The sequence below is a fragment of the Notothenia rossii genome (genome assembly GCF_949606895.1).
Source record: "Notothenia rossii genome assembly, chromosome: 9".
NCBI classification, from domain to species: Eukaryota; Metazoa; Chordata; class Actinopteri; order Perciformes; family Nototheniidae; genus Notothenia; species Notothenia rossii.
In genome coordinates this window covers 12,029,367-12,051,208 of record NC_136907.1, presented here as the reverse complement: position 1 = coordinate 12,051,208, position 21,842 = coordinate 12,029,367, and the positions used below count along the sequence as shown (strand labels likewise).

The following is a 21,842-nucleotide window of genomic DNA, read 5'->3' as shown; positions in this document are numbered from 1 at the left end:
GGATACTCTCTATGGTGCACCTGTAGAAGGTCAGGATCCTCTCTATGGTGCACCTGTAGGTCAGGATACTCTCTATGGAGCACCTGTAGAAGGTCAGGATGCTCTCTATGGTGCACCTGTAGGTCAGGATACTCTCTATGGTGCACCTGTAGAAGGTCAGGTTACTCTCTATGGAGCACCTCTAGAAGGTCAGGATACTCTCTATGGTGCGCCTGTAGGTCAGGATACTCTCTATGGAGCACCTGTAGAAGGTCAGGATACTCTCTATGGTGCGCCTGTAGGTCAGGATGCTCTCTATGGTGCACCTGTAGGTCAGGATGCTCTCTATGGTGCACCTGTAGGTCAGGATACTCTCTATGGTGCACCTGTAGAAGGTCAGGATCCTCTCTATGGTGCACCTGTAGAAGGTCAGGATGCTCTCTATGGAGCACCTGTAGAAGGTCAGGATACTCTCTATGGTGCACCTGTAGGTCAGGATGCTCTCTATGGTGCACCTGTAGAAGGTCAGGATACTCTCTATGGTGCACCTGTAGGTCAGGATACTCTCTATGGTGCACCTGTAGAAGGTCAGGTTACTCTCTATGGTGCACCTGTAGAAGGTCAGGATGCTCTCTATGGAGCACCTCTAGAAGGTCAGGATACTCTCTATGGTGCGCCTGTAGGTCAGGATACTCTCTATGGTGCACCTGTAGGTCAGGATGCTCTCTATGGTGCACCTGTAGGTCAGGATACTCTCTATGGTGCACCTGTAGAAGGTCAGGATACTCTCTATGGTTCACCTGTAGGTCAGGATACTCTCTATGGTGCACCTGTAGAAGGTCAGGATACTCTCTATGGTGCACCTGTAGGTCAGGATACTCTCTATGGTGCACCTGTAGAAGGTCAGGTTACTCTCTATGGTGCACCTGTAGAAGGTCAGGATGCTCTCTATGGAGCACCTCTAGAAGGTCAGGATACTCTCTATGGTGCACCTGTAGGTCAGGATACTCTCTATGGTGCACCTGTAGGTCAGGATGCTCTCTATGGTGCACCTGTAGGTCAGGATACTCTCTATGGTGCACCTGTAGGTCAGGATACTCTCTATGGTGCACCTGTAGAAGGTCAGGTTACTTTCTATGGTGCACCTGTAGAAGGTCAGGATCCTCTCTATGGTGCACCTGTAGAAGGTCAGGTTACTCTCTATGGTGCACCTGTAGAAGGTCAGGATACTCTCTATGGTGCACCTGTAGAAGGTCAGGTTACTCTCTATGGTGCACCTGTAGAAGGTCAGGATCCTCTCTATGGAGCACCTGTAGAAGGTCAGGATACTCTCTATGGTGCACCTGTAGAAGGTCAGGATACTCTCTATGGTGCACCTGTAGAAGGTCAGGTTACTCTCTATGGTGCACCTGTAGGTCAGGATACTCTCTATGGTGCACCTGTAGAAGGTCAGGATACTCTCTATGGTGCACCTGTAGAAGGTCAGGTTACTCTCTATGGTGCACCTGTAGGTCAGGATACTCTCTATGGTGCACCTGTAGAAGGTCAGGTTACTCTCTATGGTGCACCTGTAGGTCAGGATACTCTCTATGGTGTACCTGTAGAAGGTCAGGATACTCTCTATGGTGCACCTGTAGAAGGTCAGGTTACTCTCTATGGTGCACCTGTAGGTCAGGATACTCTCTATGGTGCAACTGTAGAAGGTCAGGATACTCTCTATGGTGCACCTGTAGAAGTTGCAGAGGATCCTGGAGTCCATGTTGAACCTCCTCAGCCTGCGGAGGAAGAAGAACCGCTGTCAAGCTTTTTTGGTGATGGCGGTGGTGTGATGAGTCCATGTCAGGTCCTCAGTGATGTGGACACCGAGGAACCTGAAGCTGCTGACTCTCCACCGTAGTCCCATTGATGGCGATGGGGGAGTGTCTCTCTCTCTGCTGCTTCCTGTAATCCACAATCAGCTCCTTGGTTTTGCTGACGTTGAGATGGAGGTTGTTATCCTGGCACCAAGATGTCAGGTTTGCGACCTCCTCTCTGTACGCCGTCTCTTCGCCGTCGGTGACCTGGCCGATGACGGTCGTGTCGTCAGCAAACTTCACGATACATCAACTCAATTGTCATTATCTTACTTTGGTCACCACTTTCCAGGACTCATTTTGTTTCAGAATCTTAAAAGCAGTAATCTGTTTCAATACCTAATTTGTCACACATTAAATGTTATGTTGTGCTTCATTGTCTCATTCATATCTTTTATTTAGTGGCAAGGGGCTGAAGAGAATTCCTTGAACGAATAAAACTGACACCAATTTAGAATTATTAACATTGATTAGAAGCATATCAATGTTTTCCATTCATCCATCTTTCATTATTTAAACCCACTTGTAAAATCATGTTGATTACTGGGTAAATATTTCTCCTTCAGTTTATGACACTGTCTCATCCATCAGTGTAATTCATCTCCGTCTCAGCTTCTCTGCGTCTGAACATTCGTTCGTTCTAATTTGAGTTCTGAAGCTTCATTAAATCTTCCGCTCCTTTCCAATTTGGTTCCTCAGTGAAATGTCTCACCCTATTAATTGCTCAATTGCCTCAGAACAAATATGTGACACTATTATTGAGCTTCTAAATGTCAGCTCTCTTGTTGGCTTTTACCAATCTTGCTAATTGTAGGCTCATTACTTTCTTCAAACTTAAACTTGAACACTGATCATTAATCATCCTCATTTATTGAAGGCACCCTGCTTATCCTAATTGAATTTGGACCATTTTTGTCATGTTGTTATCCATGAAAAGCACCCAACAATCTATTCTTGATCCTGTGAATCTTTAATCTTTACTCAGTAAGCCTCATGTTCTCTCCGAACTGATTTAATTAGCCAGTACTCCCCCAGCTCAATACAAAGTTGTAACTGATATTGACTTATACAACCAAGACAGAAGTTAATAAGATAAGATAAACTGTATTCATCCCAATTTAAGATGTTTTTTTCGTTGCAGCGGCATGTAAAACAAAGTATTGCGCATCGTTCGAAATAAAAAGGAGTAAAAATAAACAATTATACAATTTAAACATCTCAAAATAGAAGGTAAAACAATCAAATATAAAAGTTGACCGTGAATTAAAAATCTGTAAACTATCTGTCAAATAAAACACTATTGAAGGACTAAATTACAGCTTACACAGTATAATATAAAAGTAGGATATTATTTACATTTAGTGTGCAAGGATCAGGTATTTTGCCATGCATATAATTGTCATTATAGTTTTGCCCTTTTTTTAATGATGTTTTTGAAAGTTGTTTCAAAGTCATTTTGATTTTATTATCATTTATATGGCAATTTACTGTCAAAATTATACCTCATAAGTTTTATTGTTGCATTTAAGTAAGCAGGTCATTTCACACTTACTTGTCTTTGCTTTGAAAAGATAAAACAATAAAATATCAAAGGTGACCGTGAAGTTAAAGATCTGTAAACTATCTGACAAATGAACCACTATGAAAGGGCTAAATGACAGCTAACACAATAGAAATAGGATATTATTTACATTTAGTGTGCAAGAATAAAAGGTATGTTCGGTGATATTCAGTTCCTCTACTTTCTACTATTGCCATTCATATAATTGTTGCAACAATTTTGCACTTTTTAATGAAGTTTTGGAAAGTTTTCATTTAGATTGTATTCTCATTTGCATGTTCTCATTTATATGGCAATTCACATTCAAAATGATACATCCTTAGTTTGATTGTTGCATTTAAGTCAGCAGGTCATTTCACACTTACTTCTCTTCGCTTTGAAAAGAGAAGTCAATCCCTTGCTCTCTTCTTACAAAAGAAGCTGTATCTTTTTCCAATAAATCCGTCCTCAGCCAAGAATAAATGTTCGGGCTGCAGCAGAGGTCTGCAAGCTGCTGACAGCACCGCTTCTCCCCTACTATATAGTCTCTGCAGTTGCTGCTTTTTTGTTGTAAAATCAATTCAACCGTTTGATTTTAGGGCACTGTCTCGCTTGGCTTGGCTTTGGATTTTACAATAGCCCCCAACGAACCCAGAAACAGTTTGAGTTTCTGATTTTCTGACGTCTGAACATCACAGGGCCTCTGCTACGGCCCCCACTGCTCAGAAAGATCAACAGTAACACAAATAAGATGTTCGTTGTAGCTTTCAATCATATTTTTTGTTAGTTTCGGGCATACAGTGTGCAAATTACTTCTCTGTCTATACGTCTTTATTCGGTTAGGTTGTTTAATCTTATTTCTACAGTCACCCTTTCAATTTGTCCATCCGCTTTCGCTCTGTTCGTGAGTAATTCAATTTCAGTCTCTGTCTTTTGTTCTCAGTGATCGTACGCTTGATGAATTATTATAATATATATTTTGTCCCGTGTTTCTGGAGATAACTTTTTACCTCTAAAAGCCACAGAACTGTCATGCTTGAGTTAAGAGAGGATCAATTTAAAAGTCAGAATATCTTGTTCCGTGGTTGACATTCAAAGTGTAAAACTAAAAATGTATAAATTGCTTGAGTGCCTGAGTAGGTCAACATGCGCAGTATCTGTGGATGACAAAAGTAAAGTATGAGTTTGTTATTGTTGATAGTTTCAACAGTCTATCAATTGTGGACCCATTTATTTATTCTTATTTTAGCTCGCTTACATTTTCGTTATCTTTATCAGAACGTTTTTACATCTTTAACATCCAATTTTGAACTATGAGATAAAGAAAAAAATGCAGTTGAAAAATGATTTGCCCATCTGGGAATAAATTGATGAGGAGATGATGATGAAAATAATTTTCAAAGATTGCAAATCATTCAAACTACATCTGTTACTCCTGTTGAAAATGCCGTTTTGAGACAAATGGCAAAATGTGATATCCCTTTATTTTAATTTCACCTTCCCCGCGTCCAGTATTATTCCACTGTGGTCTTGGTCCAACTTTTTCGTATTACACGGTGGACCTTTTCAAGTATTCACTCTTACAGATGGTGCTTCAATTATTGTAGAAATGTGAAGCCACACACTCTTTAAAAGCCACCTCTCAATAAAAATATCAGTAAATAAGGTTTGTATTACTCCACTGTGTTAACATTAAATGCATGTTGTGCTTTCCTAACTCTACCATTTTATGGCTTCTGTTACAGGTCACTGAGGAGAAATGAGATTCGAGTGTTGTCTGATTTAGTTTTCTCAGAATACTCTTACCTAGAGAGACTGTAAGTATTTTTATGTTACTTTTCACATTTTTGCAAATACAGTTTAGGTCGGTAAACTCTGTTATTTATGTGTTTTCTACACTTAGTGAGATACTTAGAATCTCATAGATGAGATTTTATGGTAGGGGTGAAGAAAGCAATAGTCCCACTACAGTAAACAAAACAAAAAAGGAATGACTGAGCAAAACTAGCACTGATGAACTCGAAAGGCACACTCAATGTTTGTTACTTAATAACATGCACATTGATATACAGGTAGAAAGGGAAAAAAGGTACTTTAAAATAAAATCTATCAAAAGACTAGAAATAAAACAAAAAAAGTACATATGGCCACATGGGCCAATAATCATCATACTGTGCATTTATACAAGCAAATACAAACATGTGTTTGGTTCAGAAGATAAGAGCCCATCCTAATACTTGCCTTTTGAGTTGAATACATTACGTTGTTTTTGTTTTTTTCACCTTTCCTACCCTGAAAGACAGAAAGAGAATGTCCATTGAAATGTTACTACTGTTTGTATTTCCAGATAGAAATGTGGATCTCTGAAATCATAGACGAAACGAGCTCAAAACACATTAAAATGTTTTATGTGCAGCCACTTAGCGTGGTTGTGTTTTTTTTAAAATATGATATTTCTCATGTATTTATTTCATCCGTCCCCTTTCATTTCATTATTTTCTTTGCTGTAGATTGTCCACTATCATTGTGAAGCAGTTCATCTCTTTTATTGTCAGACATTACAAATAGATGTGTGTTATTATTGCGTAAATTACTGCATATTGCTGCAGATTGAACCAGACAAGCTTGAGATTTTGTTTCATTTATCGTAGATACAATTATTTTATTATATGAAACAGACTGCAGTCCAATGTCATGTTGTTCACCGTTAGGAGGCAACTAGAGCAGGGGCGGACTGGCCATTGGGAATACCGGGAGTTTTCCCGGTGGGCCGGAGCTGTGCGTGGGCCGGAGGGCCAAAAAAACAAAACAAAAAATTATTATTATTATTATTATTAATTTTTTTGCCTAAATCCTACCGGCCCACATTTCTAAGTGTTCCGGCCACTCCCTGGAGGGGACTCAGTGGATTAATGAGTAGAATATAACTCTAGTCCAGCATCTCTATTTTGCGAGGATTTACTTTCATGCTATGGGGAATGTTAAATAGTACCAAAATAATCAATAATGTCCACACTTTGAGTAGTTTTTATAAAGCAGCTGTCTGCAGTATCTAGTTAGTAGGGAACACACACATTCACAAACATATTCACTGTCTTAAAAGTTCATGGCAATTTACATATTTTGAACACTAGATATAGGGGTGATTTAATGGTCATATTTTCATCTCAGCAACTGATTGTTCTGTCCTCTGTGTTGATGTGGATGACCTTAACGAGTGTATCATCCTGTCTGTATTCTCACTGAAGTGTAAAAAGGGAAATAATCATTCTGCAGTGGTTGATAATGATGATTCTGCTCTAAAAAGCTGGTATTTATCATTTTTACAATCATTTCAGGCGTACTCTTTGTGTAAGTGTGCGTTGAGGGAAAATGGATGATTATTTGACTCTGTTCCCAGGTATCTGCAAAACAACAGCCTCCAGTTCATATCCAAACACGCCTTCAGTGGCTTGTACAGTTTGAAGAGGTTGTAAGTAGCCTGCCCACTTCAAAATGTTAATCCATTTCTGAAACAATAATGCAGATTTTGCTTTCTGTTTACTTTTCCCTTACCTTTTCTATTATCTCCTTGGAGCTTGTCTTGTATATTGGGTTCTGTGTAGAAGGGCATGAAAAAACCAATTGATTTATTTGTTTGTTGTATTTGTTACCTTCATTAGAATTGTTCATATAATGTAATCAATGATCTGAATAGTTACTAATTGTGTTTGTATTCATAGAGTGACTGTGACTGACTTCTTGTTTTTTTGCATTTGAGAAAAGGTTATTTTTGCAACACATTTGTCTGACAGTATTGCACAAGGTAAAATGTTCTGACTCCAAACTGGCTCTGGGGACACTGAATAGTTGAGGAAACACACATGCATAAACTCAAATGTTAATTACGTTGTCTACAAAAGCCAATCTAAAAATATAACATTTAGGTCAGAAAACCAAGCTGTCAGGAAAGTGTTTCAAGTTTAAGCCACAATACTAGGGCTTCCATTACGTTTCATGATATTGATTTCCACGTTATGTGATTCAATTAAAAGATAAATTATTTATGAAATGGAAAAAATTGTTACGGGTGAGCGAAGCAAGCAGGACCCAAATGCAGATAACACTGAAAATACCTTTATTTCAAGGATAACACGGACAAACAGAACACTCCCCGGTGAACACAGTCACAGACAAACGATGAAACAACAATGACAGAGAGAAAAAACAGAACTTAAATACACACAGGACTAATCAAGGAAACAAGAGACAGGTGAGGAGGGAGGAGAAAACACAGGGGCACCAGGTTAACACAATCAAGAAAACAGGTAGGAGGGAACAGGTAGGAGGGAACACACAGGAAGGAAACCAAAGACAAATCTAAACAACACAACACAGACAGATCGTGACAAAAATAATGGGAAAAATGGCAATTGCAGCAAGTCTAAAACCCAGATATTCAGTTTGCTACGATATATGACAAAGAAAATCAGCAAATCATTGTAGAGCTGAAACTAGAGATTGTCTATAGACTTTTATATTATGTAATTAATTTAGCTTGAAAGGTTATATCCCTGAGAATAAGATAAACAAAAATAGAACATCATCCCTTCTGTCTCTGTTTTTTTACCCAAGGTTTCTCAGTGAAAACTTGATATCCTCCCTGAGTCCCGGTGTGTTCAGTGATCTCCATCAATTACAGTGGCTGTGAGTGACACACACACACACACACACACACACACACACACACACACACACACACACACACACACACACACACACACACACACACACACACAGACATCAAGAGAAGGTCATTGTGAGGTGTACTCTGCTGAGGTTTCATATTAATGCAGATGGCAGGACACTGTGTGACTTTTGGAAAGTACAAGAGCACTTCCCTATAAGGAGTCATAAACGTTGTGCAGCTGTGGAGATTATGCCTTATTTTCCCCATGAAATCCAATTTGAGTACCACTACACAGAAATGAATGTCTGTAAAGCTAATGAGGCAAAGAGCTTTATTGCTGCGTTATATTGTTTTTGCTCCAGAGCTCTTTAAACGGTGCACTTTGTTTTTGGCCTGTAGTGTTATAGGTCTACTAAACCAGGTTTCAATGTTAAGGACCCAACTCTCAGAGTTTATTATTTGTTTTTAATGTTATTTCATGTTTTCTCGATGGCATCCAACCCAACTGAATAAGATTTTGTTTAGATATGTGTAGTTTGTTTGCAGGGTGCTGGGGTTAGATAAGGCTCTACTTCACATCATGTTTATTTCAGTACAGACAACTTAAAAACTAAAAGGCATTTGTTATTATTGAATTGTGGTGTTTCTGTTTTGCTGTTGTATTTTTGTGACCGTTTCTTGTTCTAAGGTCTCTTTAATAATCTTCTTATGATTGTTTTATTAAAAACACTCTCATCATGTCTATATGCTAGAATATTAAGCTACAGCCAATATTCAACCTACAAGGTACAACATGTTTATAAATCACATCTTTATTTGTTAGTTCTTTTTACCAATAAACAGAACCAGGCTTGTTCTTTACCCCTCCTCTATTTATGCTAAGCTAGCCTAGATAAGATTTGCTTTATTCAACCAGAAGATCAACACCACTTCTCGTCAGTACGCAAAAGTTATTTACTGGCTGTAGGCTACAGTACTTTTCACGTATTGACGGGAAAGTGGTGTTGATTGTCCGGGTGAGAAAGCAAATCTTATCCAAAATGTTTAACTATCTTTACAATTCTCTGTGTCAGGATTTTGGATCATAACCCACTGAGCATCCTGTCCCAGGACACTTTCACCGGGCTCCAGTCCCTCACGTACCTGTGAGTTGCAATGTTTTTACTTGAATATCTGTTGTATTGTTGGCTGATTTCAATTCTCAAAATAACTCCGGCAGTTGTCTTGCATATGTACTATAATATGGATATAGTTTGAAGGAAAGCATCATACCCTTTAACAATAATTGCTAACCTGAAGAAACTCCACATGGGAAAATAAAAATTCTAATGGTTATAATAACATACTGTATCTCAACTTACCAAATTGAATATTAATATCATGGGCATCTTTAAATGTAAAGCACTTTCATTTGACAAACTATTTGTGTTTATCTTATTTAAACATGTAAGTATGCAGGACAAGAGCTTTACGCATGTTAAATGTCTGTTTAGTTGTACTCTGTGATTACATTTCACACTTCATTTCATAATCAGTCATGTCTTTGTGTTATAACAGCAGTCAAGTAATGAGGGTCAGTGAGGTCTTACGATTGTTTGCCATTTCATGGGCCATATGCTTTTTCTCAAAAAACACACCTTGTCTTTTTGAATAAAAGGGCTTGTTTCCATCCTGACATGTCACCTCACTCTTTTGTCTCGGACTTCACTTGTTATTCTTCCCTCCTCTCCATTTCAGTAACTGCTTCACTGACCTTAAATCCGCCCTTGCACTTTGTCTTTATAGAATTGCAAGATTGCAGTATTGTTCTCTTGGTCTTTGTTCCCGGTGAGAAAGCCTTAAAGCTGTCCTCTGCGTCTCTGCTTCATCCCTCCACTTAAAGGGGACATATCATGCTATATTTGAACAATATATTGTAGGGCCATACCTATATCAAGTATATAAATATATATATTTTTCAAAATACCAAACAGATCCTGCATTTTAGCCATGCCTCATTTCGCTCTATTTGCTCTTTCCAGAGTTGTTTTTGCAGGGGGCTGATTCTGTGAGCTGCAGCTGACCACGCCCCCCTTGCAGGAGAGGGGAGTGTGCTTTGAGATCAGCTGCTGGGCTCTCAGAAGAGGGGGAGAAAAAGAGATCTCCGTCCTCCGTGTTTTATTCTTATAGAAGTAAGAAGAGAAGTAACGGGGCAGAAACCCTCCTTTTTACGCAGCGGTCCAGACATAGACATCAAACAGCGACACATATTCAGTGTGCATTTACTTTGGCATTAGGGCAGGGATATCTAGATACTTTCCAAGGTTTGACATAATGAATTGTGCTACTTTTAAAGCAATCAACGATGTTTTCAAATCTGTAATCAAAAAGCTCCTCAAAAACGCTATTGAAGCAGTTCCTGCCGTTGTAGTTCAAGCAGTAACAACGGACTATTTGTCTTAGCGGATGCATGTGAATTTAAATCAATAAAATAATTTTCTAAATCCGTAAAAGCATTTCAATTAATATTGAGAGTCATATCGTTACTTTGTTGAGAATGTGGCCATGTAATAAGCGGGATAATGTGCAGCGACGCGGTCATTATGGGGAAAAGAACACCGACAGGCTGATCAGGAGCCCGACGCGAAGCGGATCTAGATATATGATTATATAGAGTCATTATTCATTTGTTTTAAGGCAGGAGGCGCAAACGCTTGCCTCGGGGAGAGAGAAAAAGAGCCACAGCGGAGAATAAACAGAAGGGCAACCATGGCAACCAAGCAAGGGAAGTCTTCTTCCCTGCTTTGGTGGCAGACTACATCGCCACTTACAGGCCTGGCATATGTACTACAGCATCTCCAGCACTTTCGAGCGGCAATGGCCTGCCGTGGCCCAACCTCTCATTCCCCTGATAGGTGGAGAGTTGACCACTAAGCGGAGCACCCCTTTTGTGACGTAGAAAATAATTAAAATCTGGATCAGTCTGTATAAGGTCCGTTACAGACCCTTTTTTTTTTGATTTGGGTATAGAGGAAAAGAGAGAGGGTTGTATTTTCCAACGCTTGGTGAGTTCCCTGGCACACCGGGGACACAGTCTTTTATAAAAGACGTACAAGAGTGCATTTTCCATGGTAGGTCCCCTTTAACTTAATCTCTCTACATTTTTGTTGTCTTCCCTTAACAGGTATCCATTTCAATAAATGCCTCCTTTAAAGGTGGGGTATGTCATTTTGGAGAAACCGGCTCGAGTGCGCTAGAACTTGAAAATACACAACCGGAAAAGATCTGCCACTTCCTTACAGAGCCCCTCCTCCAACACACACAAACGCGCACATGACCAATGAGGGCACGAGATAAGTTTGTGGACAGATGGAAGGCTGACAGGCAGGTAGGCTAACCAGTTATTTTAGCCGGGCCGGCTAAAATGATTGGTCGTGCTTTTTACAGTACTACGGCTTCCACAGATGACATTTTTTTTATGGATTTTTTGTCAAAGCACTTCAGATATTCATTGCTATCGGGATGTTAAGAGCATTCCATGGAATATAACAAAAAGTGTATCTCAAGCCGGTTTCTCAAACTTACCGACCCCACCTTTAAGGATGATGCTTGACAGATCGTTTTTCCCGGGAGTAACTCTCAGAGAAATGACCATATGTCTGTATTTTTGTTTCTTCATCCATCTGTGGAATGAACTGCAGTCGCGGGTCTCTGCTCAGTCTCTCATCTGTCTGAAGTTTTACCCCACGAAATATCAAAGTTTCTTCTTTGAAAAATGACTTTACTTTAACCCTCACAGTGCTGGGAGATTTAACTCCATTTGATCAAAGGATCCTGAGAAGGGTTTGATGTCACCTTTAAAATACTAATCGTGTTCTTGCATTAAGAACAACCTTAACCTTACTATTTCTTAAATCCAAGGCTTTTGTTCTGATTTATTACCTTCCAATGATTAGACATTTATATTCATTTCAGTATACTTGCAGAAATGTAAAAAATGACTTCAGACATTCCCAGGAAGAGGGTTATCAATTACAGTGAACCATTTATTATTTATTTAATCCACTGTTGTTTGATACATTATTTGTGAGCATAAATCATTTTATCCTGAGAACACTGAGACCTGAGAACAACCAACAAATCGTAAACATAACGTCCTTGACAAAGTTAAATATGGACTCATGATGCACGTTTGTCAGTTTTTACTTTTTGTATTAAAAGGTTTTCTAAGTGGCTGCCAACTCTGAAGTCAGCAGGAACACATGGTGACTTTGCCAGGAAATGTAATGTTATTAAAAATGAGAACAAAAGACGTAACACATGTTTTGTTTCCAGTTACAGAGAGCAACAGTGGATCACCTCCGCTCTGTAACGATGGGAACCCCCCACTGAGGGTGTCCAATTTTCTGTTTTGAGAAAATCAATATGTTTTCCTTCTTTTGTCAGATCCATGGTGGGCACCGCGCTGCAGCAGCTCCCACACCCCAGCTTCTGCCAACACATGCCTGCCTTGGACTGGCTGTGAGTCTGCTCTGACAGTGTGCTTGTGTGTGAGCAGGTGTGTAGTGCATGTGTGTGACTCAGTACACATCTGCTCTTTAAATACTTTATCAGTTTGTGTGTGTGCTTGTGCTTTTGTGATTACGTAAAAAAGTGACTGGTAGACAGAGTTGACAGGGGGCTGACGAATTGCTGACAATAAGTGGATGAGATGAGATTGAACAATTTTGTCAGCATTAGAGAGATGAAGGATGAGACTGACATTTAAGAATGACCTCGTCCACATCTGTAAATGTTATAAGTCAATCAACATTTATACCAATTCTCCTCTTTAAATACCAACCTGTCTCCTTATTGTTTTCCCTTTTCAATTCAACAAAGCTTTATTGTCACCAGAGGGCAATTCTGGTTCACAGTACAACAACAAATACACTATAAACAACAAAGTGCAAGTAGTAAAAAATATCTAATATGTGCAACAATACAAGGTTATGTTATATTTTTCTAACCCCAAAACACCACCAGACAAATGTTATATTTTATTACTATTCTTGTGCTCATTTAGACATGTTTTCACATGTGAACACGATATGTGTTTTGTAAAGTTTAAACAACATGTCCTCCCCTCCCTTTGTGTTCTGCTCACAGGGATCTTGAAGGAAACCAGATTCAAACTCTCAATCACTCAATCTTGAAGTCCTGCAGCAAGCTTGAAGTTCTGTGAGTATATCCTAGTTTATAACGGCTTGAAACAATCCCTTCTTGGAGTCATTATTGTAGCCACATCAGACATTACAGCAATGATGTCATATTGTCTATATAAAACTAATCCTTCAGAAGTAAACATTATTGTGTTTTTTAAATTTATTTATTTCCCCTTTAGCTATATTCAATACAACACGTTTTTTTCTTCTCTGTTTTCTGTCATTTTAGTTCATTTATCCCCCAAAAGACACATTTGGAAGCTACTCTTTTTTTAATCGCATTCAGGTTATTTGTTCAAAAGTTTGATATGGCAGACCCCTGCCTCAATATTAAAAACCATTGCATCTTTAGGAGTATCATCAGTCTTGGTAAATGACCCGTTAGGTGTTTTACTAACCCTTAGAAGCTCAGCATAGTCCTAAAGACTGAGGAATGCATAAACACCATCTGGTTTGAATGTTCCTGATTTGTTTTATATTCTATAAATCTTCTAATTCAACGGTACTGCATCATATGTAGCTCAGTCAGCTTTCATTCTATCAATTAAAGTTACAATTACCAAGACACACCGATGGCATTTGAACAGTGAGTTTTGATTCCCATTTTAGTTTCACACGCACGCACGCACGCACGCACGCACACACCCTCACCCTCACTCTTACAATTATGTCGACATCGAATTACTGCAGACTCAAAGGAGAACAGCAAACCTTTTGTGAGTTAAGGAATGGAACAGGCTCTCTCAAAGTTAGAAAGCATTTAAAGACTTTCTAGGATGTCAACAAACTGACTGTGAGAAACAAGCCTTGTCTACATCAATGTAGCTCAGAAACAATAAGCACAATGCACGCATGTGTGTGTATTTTAAAAGACACACTGATTTTCTGCATCTTGGAGAGGTGGTGAGGGCGGGCAGCTAAATGGGTAGGGATTATTACAAAATACTTTATAGTTTAGGGTGTGTGTTTTGGTATTTATATGTGCTTTTAGTCATTCTTAAATTAATTTGTCAAGAGTTATTGAATTAGTTGCATTAATGTTTGCTTAGATCATGGAAATTACAGCAGCCAAATCTGGTATAATTATCTCTTATGTTAGATGCATTTAGTTTTATACAGAATGGTCCCTGGCAAATAAATGGAATGCACGTAACTAAATTAAACCTATCAATAATTCATGTAAAAACTATTCATGAATATATTAGTAGAAGAGTAGAAACTTTGAGTTATGAAAACTATTTCAACAAGTACAATTTATATTTTGGTCTTCAAACTGAAAAATTGAATTGCCTTTGGGATTGAAGAGAAGGCAATTTTCTAACGTAACAGAGTTTGATTGTTTGGTGGACTGGCTGCACACTGAGGACATTTTCTCAGAAAGATGGGAATTACAGCAATCAAAGTTTGTTTTTCATATAAATGCATGTGATGTCTTTCCATTATTTTCATAACAAATGAACCTGATTTTAGCGCTATGCCTCAACGATGCTTTGGATAACGGCATGAAGACTAGACCTGAGGCAAGGAACAAAATGAAGAATTCTCCATCATTCAACTGACAACATTCAAAGAAATCCACTTTAATGTTTCTTCATGTTTTGTTTTTTTTCCCTCTTGCTTGCACCGGACTGAAACTGTCTTTTCACCGACATCTCTTCACCTGCACTAGTGGCCGTATCAAAGACGTGATTGGTCAGATGTCGATTCATTGCAACGGTGTCGGGTTACAGAAGTGCTTCCCTTGTCACCTCTCACTCTCGCGTGTCAGCGGGGGGTGCGCGGAGAACTGCGCACAGCAGCTGAGGCCCTCTGGGCGGGGCCCCATGCAGCCTGCGTGATTAGCCTGTAGGGAGGGGCGGCCCTGTATAGGACACACTTTGAACCTCACTGGGTTTTACTTTAACTGCAAGTATAGAGGTTTGGATGTCACATCATTTATGACAGATTTGTACTTTTAAATATTTGTTAAGAATGCTTTCGCCACACGGACAGTCTTGGAGAGAGGATCTGAATCTGATGCTGTTCCTCTTCGTTGATTTACGATCTGTGCTCGTTCCTGCCTCTCTGTTTGTATCTGTTATCAAGATTCACCTTGTCTATGATTACTAAATAAGCTTTTACAACTATAATAGAATAAAAAAGATTAAAGTCAGATAAAAACCGCTGTGCCTTGTAAGAGGTTCTGGGCAGTGTGTAAACCCAATCTTGTCAATCTTGTTGTTGGGGAAATATTTTCATAGGCCCATACATTTGATCCAATTTATCAGTTTGTACTGCCCCGTTGAGCACAGACCTGCAACCTTGGGCTGCTCTCAGTGTTTTGTCTCCCTGTTCCTGCCTGTTGGCGTCAGCTGATAGAGGTGTTAGTTTTATCTTGTTATGCACAAGGTTGATTATTCTCTCAGAACCAGCTAAATACATGGGTCTGGGGTAGAGATCTTCAGAATTGGTTTGGCAACGGCTGTGTCACCTCGTGGCTGCAGCACATGTCTTGTGAATTCTCCGGCCGAAGCTCCAAATAAACCATCAGTGTTTGCCATCAAAGTTCCTGCTCTCCCCGTATCTCTCGAGTCCTGTCTCCATTACTTCAGAAGTTTCCATCCCACTTGTCACACAGTCTAAGAAGTTAAAGCTCTGGTTTGTCTCTTATCTTTGTTTTTGATCTTGCCTTTTCAGGCAGAGCTGTTCAAGACGAAGATAATTTATTCAGTATTCGTGGAGAGTTGCTCTGAACTGCTAGTCAGAAACTCTGATTCTGCAATGATTGAGGTTAACCTTGATCCCCAACAGTGATTCGCCAAGGGATTGAATCACCGCTTTGCACAAATGTTCTAACATGTGCTCTGTCCTTTCCAGAATTCTGATGGACAACAGGATCCGAAGAATTCCTGAAAACACTTTCCAGTCTCTGTGGAAACTGGCTGACCTGTGAGTAAAGCAGATTTCTCATTATAATTATATAATTAATTGAGTTAATAACAAATTACATCCGATAATCATGAATAAATTGTGGTTAGTTTAATAAATCACTTTGTTTTGGTATAATTTAATGCCTATTTGTGAATATTTAATGCTTTGGTCGTGTTTCTTGTTGCTGATCGAGAATATTTTAATACAGCCTGACTAAAATGTTAATCGTTTCTAATCCCCTCAGCAGAGGTTTATCAGCTCCAAACATTTCATAAAAGTCTTGTTTGACATTGAATTATCAAAAAACAACTCATTATTGCAATATCAGATCTGAATGTCTGGATTGGTTGATTAGATAATAATACCTCATAGTTTTATTTAATTAAATAGCAGCTTGAAACAACTGTTTGATTTTTTTGATACTTGGATGAATTATAAGAAAGCAGCCTGTTGAATAAATACGTTCATAATTGGTTTAAACCCACTCCAGAATGTATATTAAGGTAGGATTTTCAGCGTGTAAGTGATTAGCGCGTTTAAAAAAAAAAAACTGGGTACGTGTTGCCTAATAATTAAGATAATGGAGATTTAATGAAGCAGTTTTAGAAAACCATCAGTTTTGTTCTGCTGAGATTAGTTTCTTTTAACAAAATAATTACATTAGATAAATGGATGAATTTGGTGCTTAAATTAATCCCTGTTTGGAAAGAAAAGCTCAAATGATTTTCAATTTTCATTAATATGATCATTTGCTGTTTACTATTATATACATTTTTTTTTAAATCAGGAAAGACAGTTGAGTATAAAAAGAACAATAGTTAATCCCTTAAACGTCTGTGCCTTGGTCTATGCTTTTACACTATCTGAGTTTAAACAAGAAACAAATGTTTGTGAATCATTTTGCTTTTGTCCATAACAATTTATTTCCCTTGTTTTTTTAATGACTGCCTCTCCACTGTGTTTAGAAATTTGTCCAGCAACAAGATCAGGGAGTTGCCGAAAAACACTTTTAAGAGCCTCTCCAAGTCCCTCCTGAAACTGTGAGTAACTGATAGTCTGACTGCCAGGAAAAGTATGTAACGTGAGGAGCTCATCAGCTCATCAGCTCATGATGCGTTTTTTATTATTTAAACTCGCCAACAGTGTTTGGAGTATTCAAAATAGTAAAATGCTGCTTAGAGTACATATTACTGCATCACTATTAAAATTGTAGTACCATATAATGGATCAACACTCGCATGGGCATTTTTCTGCATTAAATACATTTTAGAGTACATTTATACACGTTATTTACATACTTTAAATAACCTTTTCCCAGCAGGACTTTCACTTATAATGGGATATGTTAACCTTGTGGTCTGACTGGAATAAATGGAAGCTGTCTTGGAACATGGCGTCTGTTCCTCTTCTTCACACATTAAAACCGTGTCACTCATACTTCTGCTTTTAACTGCTTTAACATTTTTGCTATATTTATTTTTGTAAGAATTGAAAAGAGCTGCATAATTTTCAGTATGTCCTCTTTGGACTAAATGTTCTCCTCTTTGAAAGGAGCAGACAGGACCAGCGATACTGCCGGTCAGAGTACCGCTCATGAATAATGCTATTGTGAAGTAAATTAGCTTTAAGGTATTGCATTGGTGTTGAATCTGAAGGGGGAAAAAACAGCTTTCAGGAAAATGAGTTTCAGTCATTGTGTGTTTTCAGCTTGGTCTGTTCAGCACATACAGGGCTAAAGAATAATGATGCCTAAAGTTATAAACTGTGCCGCTGTCTGTTTCAGTCTACTTTAAAAATTCCCAGGTGTAAATTAAAATATAATTCTGGCAAGCTCATCAAAGAACTTTTTATTGCATGACTTCCATTCAGCACATGTTTTCAATGTGGCGTGGGATCTACTCTTTCAAAAATAATGAAATGGTACAAATAAGTTTTATAACTTCCAAGTACTGTGAAATAATCCCACAAGGAGGACAGGCTGTAAAATTCCCCCTGGAATATTATGTTCCAGCAGATAATGATGACTCACTCACACACACACACACACACACACACACACACACACACACACACACACACACACACACACACACACACACACACACACACACACACACACACACACACACACACACACACACACACACACACACACACACACACACACACACACACACACACACACACACACACACACACACACACACACACACACACAGCAAAACAAAGGTTGTTCACCAACATAAGCAATCCCACTCTCCGTAAGATTCTTGTGTAACAATATTTTCCAAGTTCCAATCTGAACTGGAAAAACTGAAATACAGATATTAAGGACAGTCTGCACCTCCAGGTTTAGTTTTTTCAATGCTGGAGGCCAATATGTGATTTAATATACAGGATTTGCACGCTATAAGATATTTTTGAATGACATTGATTACGTTTTTCTTTTGAAGTATGTGTTGTAAAGCTTTCACAATTCAGTTCAAATGTACATACCGATGGGTTGATGGCACAGGTTTTTTTCATATTCTGTGAGAATAACTTAACATCCATTTGATCTGCAGGCTTGATAATGTCATCAAGGTTACACTCCTAACGACAATAACTTGTTATTTTTGTCTTGCAATGGACTCAGACCTATTTGTAAAACAGTCTAAACTGTCCTTTTCCTTCATCTGAAACTGAAAAACAACCCGTAATCTTTATCAAGCAAACCACTGAGACAACCCCTTCCTTGGGGTTTTCGTTGTTTCACTGTGGAGCAGGTCTGAATACAGCAGGTTTTCCTGTCATAAAAGACGTAGAACATCTGGATTTTACTGTTATACAGCCACATAAACTTTCAGCCAGGATTTATTAACGCTGTCATACGTTTCTTGTTACAGAAACATCTCCCACAATCCCCTTCTCCACATTCATCCCAGCCACTTCAACCACCTGAGACATCTTCAATCCCTGTGAGAAAACACACAACACAGACACACAGACACACACACTGACTCACACACACACAACTTCTTGCTGCATCCTGTTCGGTGGTGCATAATGCTGCGTTTTCTCTAGGGCTCTGGAGGGGATGGAGATCCCAGGAATTCAGACGAAGATGTTTCTGCCTATGAAGAACCTCTCCCACATGTAAGAACTACAGACTGTGCTATAGGATCAATTATGTTAATTGACACAACATGATGTCATTTTGTTTCCTCTGTGTCAATCTCTGTCTTTCTCCCCCGTTTCTTCTGTTTCCACTTTCTTTATTTATATGCTCCTTTTCTCTGCCAGCTACTTCAAGACGTTCCAGTACTGCTCCTATGCACCTCATGTCAGGTCCTGTAAGCCCAACACGGACGGCATCTCGTCCTTTGAGGACCTGCTGGCTAACGTGGTGCTGCGTGTGTCTGTCTGGGTGATGGCCTTCATCACCTGCTTCGGAAACCTCTTTGTCATCTGCATGAGGTCACTGATACGAGCGGAGAACAACCTGCACGCTGCCTGCATCAAAGTCCTCTGCTGTGAGTAACCACACCGCTCTCCTGTCACGTATATGCGCCCCAAATGAAAGAATACCCTGTGGTTAACACACGACGACAGAGCAAAATACACACATAGACAAATACTAGTAAAATAAAATAAATACCACTGCTAAAAAAACTGATCTTAATCATAAAAATGATCATCCAACCGGGGAATCAATGTTCGTGTACCTTTTTTTTCAGCAAAGTGAAAAAAAAAATTGCAGTAAATCTTTGTATGACCCTGAGGGACAAATACTTCAATATTAAATAAGCGAAGGCTGATCGAAACTTGAAGGTCAGCACTAAAAGCGAAGTGTGCAGGGATCTAATTGAGATTTGTAGGAAAGTAAATGTGCAAGTTTGTCTGCAATTTTATACATATTGATAATCAGTGAGGAAATGAGGCCACAGGTAGAGAAAGACTGCACCTTGGAGGATGGAAGGTGCTCGGTGTCACTAACATTTCCATAATCGATGCAGGAAAAACAAATGAGGTTGCATGAGGACATGTTGGCCTGATCACACTGGTCACACTGTTTTGCTAGAACCAGAGAAGGGCAATTCAAAATCTGGCTCCAGTCCAGCAGGAAGTTCAGGGAGCCTAAAATCTGTGGTTCCACTGGAGATGTGGCTCAAAGAAGAGTGTCCTATTTAGTCTCCTATTTAAAGAGCTTGATGCAACGCACCTGAGAATGCACACTCTCAGCAGAGGAAAAACAATTCACTGTGAGAGAGGAGAGGAGACTAAAGGATTCGATCAAAGACGCTGCTGGTAATAGATTTGTAAATGTATTTATCTGTTTGAAGACATGTCTGATTAAATTAATGATTATTTCTAGTCTTATGAGCTATTAAGCTCAAATATAAGATGCTGGAATATAATTGACTTTGTTGAGATGCATTTACTTTTGATTAAATGTTAAGTCTAATTGTAACTTGATTACATTTAAAACCATAGAGCAGAAATGAAAGTGCTTGTTTAAGTATGGCATGTTTTTCATTGAAATGTTTATTTGCCTAAAGTGAATGAAAGTATGTTTTGTGTTGAAGGTTTTCAACCTAAATGATGCGACAGGAAGCTGAATGAAGGCTGAATGAAGCAAAAAGAAATCTATAATAACTAAAATAAAGAGGAAGGATTCAAATTTGAGTTGTCCCGTGTGTCCTTTTGGAGTGAATCAAGCCATTTTCAAGTTTAGGCAGGAGTCAATCTAGCAAACCAAATCATAACTTGACAGTTGAAAACCATAGCCAAGCAATAAGGACTAAAGGATCAAGAGCCTGTAAAAGTCAGAATAAACCAAACTGTCTGCAGTAACCACACACCTATGGGAAAAGTGTCAAGCAGGAGAAGACAATGGCTAAAGGTGCATTCACAAAAGTAGCTGACTTTCTTGGCAGAGGAGCACGAAGCATGACTGAAACTGAGCTTCGGGAGGAATTCAAAAAGCTCACTTTGATGGGAAGAAATATCAGTGAAGCAAATGATGACTTTCTGAGTGGCCTACTCGCAGACATAGAAGCCAACACTGCTGAAGAGGTGGAAGAAGCGCTTAGTGAGCAGCAAGACGCTGACATGGAAAAAAGACTATCGATGAAAGTGAAATCAGAATGAATGAAGTAAAAATAATTGTTTAAACAAACCTGTGGTCTCGTTATGGGCAAAAGGAGCTGGAAACCTCAATCCAGGAAGCAGAAACGGCTTGTGATAATGCTCCTGAAACATCTGTATCTGCACTCAATCGGGATGGTTATATGATGCAGTTGGTTTTCATGGAGAAGCTGGTCAAGGAAGCTAGTAAAAGCCTAGCATCTTGGGAACTGTGGATTCCAGAGACTGAAAAAGCTAATCCAAAAGGCAGAGTCAAAGACTTAAAGACAATGAATAACAAGCTTGAAGCAAGGAGAGCAAAGTTTGTGTTTGCACAAAGAAATTCAGAGGAAGAAAAGAGTGCATATCTGCTGACTTTAGCGGCTGCTTCATCGACCCCACATGCAGCAAACACCTCGCCCTTGGTGAGAATTAAAGCAATTTGTCTGCCCAAATGTCATGGCTATAAAAGAGATTTCCACAGATGTAAGAGAGACTGGGAGAGCCTGCAAAGACAGGGAGAACCAACAGACTCGAGTGAAGTCGAAAAGATTCAGCTTTTGGACAGCATGGATGAGAAAATCTCAAGAAACCTCAGACTT

At 39.1% G+C, this 21,842-nt stretch overlaps 1 protein-coding gene across 2 annotated transcripts in view; it reads left to right on the top strand.

Annotated features, from left to right (window-relative positions):
• rxfp2a (relaxin family peptide receptor 2a) overlaps positions 1–21,842 on the top strand; it is a 54,043-nt gene that overhangs the window by 15,846 nt on the left and 16,355 nt on the right. For both annotated transcript variants that reach the window (XM_079649067.1, XM_079649068.1), the window contains exons 5-15: positions 5,118–5,189; positions 6,773–6,844; positions 7,987–8,058; positions 9,115–9,186; positions 12,467–12,541; positions 13,169–13,240; positions 16,081–16,152; positions 17,100–17,174; positions 19,020–19,091; positions 19,198–19,269; positions 19,417–19,646. In XM_079649067.1, coding sequence (XP_079505193.1) covers positions 5,118–5,189; positions 6,773–6,844; positions 7,987–8,058; positions 9,115–9,186; positions 12,467–12,541; positions 13,169–13,240; positions 16,081–16,152; positions 17,100–17,174; positions 19,020–19,091; positions 19,198–19,269; positions 19,417–19,646 — 956 coding nt within the window. The remainder of the gene's footprint in view (positions 1–5,117; positions 5,190–6,772; positions 6,845–7,986; positions 8,059–9,114; positions 9,187–12,466; positions 12,542–13,168; positions 13,241–16,080; positions 16,153–17,099; positions 17,175–19,019; positions 19,092–19,197; positions 19,270–19,416; positions 19,647–21,842) is intronic.